Source organism: Arvicanthis niloticus, chromosome 26, assembly GCF_011762505.2.
Source record: "Arvicanthis niloticus isolate mArvNil1 chromosome 26, mArvNil1.pat.X, whole genome shotgun sequence".
Lineage (NCBI taxonomy): Eukaryota > Metazoa > Chordata > Mammalia > Rodentia > Muridae > Arvicanthis > Arvicanthis niloticus.
This window is the reverse complement of record NC_133434.1, coordinates 37,609,276-37,614,950: the sequence shown is the minus strand read 5'-3', so window position 1 is coordinate 37,614,950 and position 5,675 is coordinate 37,609,276. Positions and strand designations below refer to the sequence as shown.

Genomic DNA, 5,675 nt, shown 5'->3' with positions numbered 1-5,675 from the left:
TATAGTTAACAGTTCTTTGGACAGGAAGTGTGTCAGATAGGCCAGGATCTCCTCATTCTTGAAACAAACAAACAAACAAACAAACAACACACAGGAGACATACAGAATGAGCAGGTTGTATTTATATATTTAGGAATATGAGACATGCACACATACGCACACACAGACACCAACAGTTAAACATGGCCATGAATTTGAAAGAGAACAAGGGAAATACAGGGGAAAGGTTAGAGGGAGGAAGAGAAAGGGGTAGATCATGTGATTAGAAACTCGAAAAATTATAATAAGCAAAACCAACTCCATTTCCGGTCACTTGTAGTCCATGCTTCGGGTTTCCTTCTGGACGCACAGGTCCAGGCAGCAGCCTGCTTAGGACAAGGAATCTGGGCGTCAGGCCCCAGATCCTCCCCTCACTTCTCTGGGACTTGGCTTCTTCAACTGATAAGGGCACCTGGTTTTTAAATCGGATTAAGGTCTGAATTCAGTCCTTGGGGCTCACATGGGCGAGATCAGATTTCCATTAGTGGTCCTGTGACCCTCACACGTGCACATATGCATTGTGCTCTTCCACAGTAAGTGAACACATGGACCAAAAACACTGCTGTCATCATTATTACTGGGACATAAGACTTCTTCCCTGAGGAGATCCCGGGCACCAACCATGCAAAGAGCACGTGATGTGGAAGCCTAGTAGTCATTCCACTTACATGTGTTCCCTCTGTGTGTCCAAGCGCCAAGCCCCACGCAGCGAATGACACCCTCCTGGCTGCCCGGTTACCTCCTCCTGCTGCCACACCTCCAACCTTGGCTTCTGTCCTGCTTTCTGTCCTGAATGCTCTCCCTGTCTTTTCTATTCCTCCACAAAGACTTCTGTAATCTACCACTTCAACAATCCAGATTACGGCGTCTCTTTCCACAGAGTGCTACTGGTTTTCATCCAAGACAGTCTTCTGATCCTTGTGAGTTATGTGTATTGTGAGTTCATAGAGGCTCGCTCTGTGCCTCTCTTACAGAGAGCAAAGCACATTTTGATTTGCTCCTGGTGTTAATAAGGCAAACCCATCATACTACTCAATGTAGTGTTCATTGGTTCCACAAGGTGGCAGCAAAGGCCTCTTGTCCCAGCCTGGCTTTTTAAGTGCTGCCAGGCTAGGACCAGAGGCTCCAGGGAAGCCAGGCCAAATAGCTTCGGCCATAATTGCTGCTCTCCTGCCCCAACTTATGTCATGTTCGCTGCCATAGTGTGTCTGTGAGGGCAGAGGACAACTTGCAGGAGTCACTTCTCTCCTTCCACCATGTGGGTCCCAGGGTCATCAGGTTTGGTGCCAAATCTCCTTACCTGACAAACTATTTCACCTGCCACCTCTTATTTCATTTTTGCCAGGTCTCTAGCCCAGGTTGGCCTCACATTCTCTATATAGTTGAAGATGACCCAGAACATCTGAACCTCCTCCCCCTAACTCCCAGGTGATACTGGCAGGATGCTAGTGTGTGTGCATGTGTGTGTACATATGTGGTTGTGTATGTGTGTAGGCCAGAGGTGGTCATGGGCATGGGGGGAGTTGGTTGCTTTTGTTTGTTTTGTTTTTTGTTTGTTTGTTTTTGAAGATAGGGTTTCTCTGTGTAGCCCTGGCTGTCCTGGAACTCACTCTGTAGACCAGGCTGGCCTCAAACTCAGAAATCCACCTGCCTCTGCCTCCCAAGTGCTGGGAATAAAGGCGTGCGCCACCACCACTGCCTGTCTTTTTTTTTTTTTTTTTTTTTTAATGTATATGAGTACACTGTAGCTGTCTTCAGTCACACCAGAAGAGGGCATCAGATCCCATTACAGATGGTTGCGAGCCACCATGTGGTTGCCTTGCCGGGAATTGGACTCAGGACCTCTGGAAGAGCAGACAGTGCTCTTGACCACTGAGCCATCTCACCAGCCGGACTCTGCATTTCTTATCATCCTGATTCTACCTCCTGAGTTTCGGGATTGTAGCTGCATACCGCCATGCCCGGTGTGTGCTGTGCTGGGGATGGAGCCCAGGGTCTTGTGCATACTAGGCAAGTATTCTGCCCACTTGTGGGTGGGTCACACAATTTGGACAGTTTGGCTGTTAGGATCTCAGGCTCTGACCCTGTGAGGGTCCTTCCTCCATCCCTATCCCCCTGACACCCATGGCCCGGAAACTGACAGTGTATCAAAAAAACAAAAAAACAAAAAAACCTCAATGTTCACTTTGGCAACAGTACTTTTATTCAGTTAAAATGACAAACCCAAGTCAGGCCAAAGAGGCTGCCAGTCCCCTCTCCCCTAACCTCTCCGACCGAAGGAAAATGGGATGTCACAGAGAAGCATCTCAGGGACAGAGGACACTGGCTCAGAGTGGGAAGAGGCCTAGAACCCACCTACCTTTTGGGAGAAGGGACAGACTGCCCTTCCCAAGTCCATGTGAACAAGAGTCTAGGTTTCTACCAAAACGCCACGAATTCTACCTTTTCCGCCAATTCTCTAGAGTTCGGGGTGGGAGTCCCTAGAGGATTTGGGGTCAGGGACTTTATGTTCTAACCTCATTTTTTTTTTTTAAAGAATACATTTAACCTTTTTTTTTCTTTAAAAAAAGTTTTTCTTCTGCTATTTAAAAAAATGTTTCTGAGTGTAACCAAAAATAGGTATTTGTGGTTTTTCTTTCTTTCTGTTTCTTACTTTTTAACCTAAGTCAGTTCAAAGAACAATACAACAGAAAAGAGAAATAAAACGTAAACACACCTCATACAAAAATAACTCCTGGCCACCCTTGGTGACTGGGTAGGTCAGGTTTCCTGGGTCCCAGAAAGCTGGGGTGCCTCTATGGGACAGCACCGCCCTCCACACCACACAATACATTCCAGAGACTGGGCCCCATGTCTGCGAGAACAGGAGACAGGCCTCCAGGTTATGTCCTACCTTCCCTAAAGCCAGGCAGGGAGAGCCATAGGGATCCATGTGGCCAGTGCTTGTCTGAGGAGGTCAGAACAGGGTGGACACACACCGTTGGCGAGCAGGGATGTGACTATAGTTTGGGACAACTTATACTTCAAGGGACAGCTTTCCTCTTGGTTTTGGCTGGTTTTGGCTGGTTTTACATTTTCTCTCTGACCAGTTTCATCTCTATTTCTGTAAGCCCTCATGGTCACCTAGCTACAGCCTCCTCTGTTGGGGGGGAGAGATAGGCCAGGCTAGGGAAGGAGGAGGCTGGGGAGGGTCCAGTGACAACACAGGCCCACACTGAGGGCCGTGAGCCTTGAGGTAGACAGTTTCTTTCACACTTGCAGTTGGGACAGTGGTTCTTTTAGGGGTTAGTTTTTTTTTTTTCTTTCTTTCTTTCTTTTTCCTTTTTTTTTTCCTTTTTTCTTCTTTTTCTTTTACTCTGGGAAATATAGGGGGAAGGAGGGTCCCCATTAAGGGACTTGAGGTAGGAGTGCTTTCGGGCTCTGTGGGGTAGAGGCTGAGGCTACTGCCCCGCTACCCCCAAGGACATTCATTCCGGCTGAGGTAGGTGCTGAGAATCACAACAGGTAAAATCCATCCTGAGAAAACAAGGTCAGAGCAGGGTGACAGCATCAGGGGCCGAGCCACAGCAGGGACGTATTTTTGGGGTATAATTCACTTCTTCTCTCTCTCTTCTTTCTCTTCCTTTTTTTTTTTTGACTTTTAAATTTTGATGTTTAAAGGAAAACGGTTTTTTCCATAAGTCCTGTCGGCAGCAGGCATTGGTGAGGGGACGTTAGCTCGAGCAGGGGGGAATGCCTTGCTTGTAGGACCCATCGGTTCCTGTGGTTTGAGAACCCTGTCCTTCGCTGGCTGGCGAGCTCCCAGGATATCCAAATCCCACTGATACCGCCCCTCGGGACCACACCAACACTGGCTGGCTGTTGTCCCCAGTAAGCTCACTGGGCAGCTGGGACTGCTGGAGGCTGGGCGGTCTGTCCTTCACTGAGCAGGCCAGGGACTACATCCTGGGGTGCTGGGACAGGCCCAGGCCCTGCACAGGGGGACGTGGCCTCTGTTGTCCTCCCTGCTACAAGGTTGAGGCCTTGAAGCTGCACCATGGAGAGCTGGATCTCCTCACATGGAGCAGGAGCTGCGGGATCCTGAGGAGGACAGGGTCACATACAGAAGTCAGTGTCAGAGCCAGAGGATAGGACCAGAACCCATCCCACCCCAGGGTGTACGTTCAGCAGACATGTCTAAACTTTTGGCACGGCAGTGTGCTGTCATCAAAAAGATCACACTAGAGACTATTTAGTCAGTGAAGTGACAGAAAAAAAAATTCTTTCTCTTTTCCCCTCAAGGGCCTCACTTGGACGGCCAGGAACTATATAGAGCAAGTTGGCGGATCCGCCTGCCTCTGGTTCCTGTTGGGATTAAAGGTGTGGACCACCAGACTGGAAATCATAAACTTTTTTTTTTTTAGGGTATCATGTAGCTCAGGCTTGCTCTCCATGTAGCTGAGGATAACCCTGAAGTTCTGATTTTCATGCCGTCACCTCCTGAGTGCTAGGATTACAGGTGCATCCTGTTTTAGTAAATTTACGATTTTTGTATGGGACAGCACTCAAGTGCAGAAGCATGCGGCTTGCAGGCTAGCCAGACATGCTTGGCCATCCCTAGGCCTCCCAGCCTGACTCGGGACCCGAGGAGCAGCACCCACAGGAGTTAGAGATTATGTCCTGTGGTCAAGATGTAGGGAGGGGCAGCACTGAGGGAGTCAGACACTGAGGGAGATGGGTTGGAGCGTGGGCACTCACCGTGGGCCTGGCTGGCTGCCCAGCTGACCCAGTGGTGGGGAACAGCTGCTCCAACTCCTTGGCATCCACATGCTTTTCATCTCGGCCTGGCTGGCCCCCTTCTCCTCGGCTCACTCCATTCAGGGCCAAGATACCAGGGTCCCTCTGGCTCCGGGGACCCTGGGGAGGGGAGAGCTGGTTTTCCACATCCTTACACAGGAGGACCCTAAGAGGTAAGTCAAATGTTAGGGAAGCACCGTCAGGGATGGAGACAAGGACTGAGGTGCCGGCTCTGTCACCTTCTACTGCCGCTGCTCCTCCCCAGACTCAGAACTCACCTGCCCCTCTGGCCAAACAGAAGAAAGAGGACACAGAAGATGATGCAGGTAACGCCGATGTGGATGCCGATAACAATGCCTGTAGTGGATGTATGGTTGGTGACGTCTTCCTCCCGGCAGTCACATGGGGGAGTCAGGGCTAGAGGGGAGGGCAGGTTGGGGCACAGCTTGCCTGGCCTGAAGCAAGACTCCCCAGCTCTCTCTCTCTGGGACCCTAGCTCAGTCCTCTGGTCCTTTCTAGTACTTGCTATAACGGCAGCTCTGTGCCAGCTAGCAGTCTGTTTGTTTTGAGACAGGGTCTTATGTAGCCCAGGCTGGCCTCAAACTTGCTATGTAGCTGAGGATGACCTTGAACTTCTGATCCTCCAGCTCCTTCCTCCCGAGTGCTATGATTAGAGATGCGATGCCTAGTTTCTGTCGCACTGGGGGGTCGAACCCAGGGCTTTGTATGGACAAGGCAAGCACTCTATCAACTGAGCTAGAGTCCCAGCCAGGACCAGCTGCATCCTGTTTTGGTTTTATGGACCATTTCATCCTGGGCATAGTTTTATAAAGTAGGCATCCTCAACCTTGTTTCATAAC

At 49.9% G+C, this 5,675-nt stretch overlaps 1 protein-coding gene across 3 annotated transcripts in view; it reads right to left on the bottom strand.

The window, feature by feature from the left end:
* Positions 1 to 2,219: 2,219 nt before the first annotated feature.
* Igdcc3 (immunoglobulin superfamily DCC subclass member 3) overlaps positions 2,220 to 5,675 on the bottom strand; it is a 48,451-nt gene continuing 44,995 nt past the window's right edge. For 2 of the 3 annotated variants that reach the window (XM_076925794.1, XM_076925796.1), the window contains 3 exons: positions 5,094 to 5,232; positions 4,777 to 4,981; positions 2,220 to 4,119 (listed from right to left, as the gene is read on the bottom strand). In XM_076925794.1, the coding sequence (XP_076781909.1) occupies positions 3,916 to 4,119; positions 4,777 to 4,981; positions 5,094 to 5,232 (548 nt within the window). In that variant the 3' untranslated portion in view covers positions 2,220 to 3,915. The remainder of the gene's footprint in view (positions 4,120 to 4,776; positions 4,982 to 5,093; positions 5,233 to 5,675) is intronic. The other variant, XM_076925795.1, reaches the window with a different exon arrangement.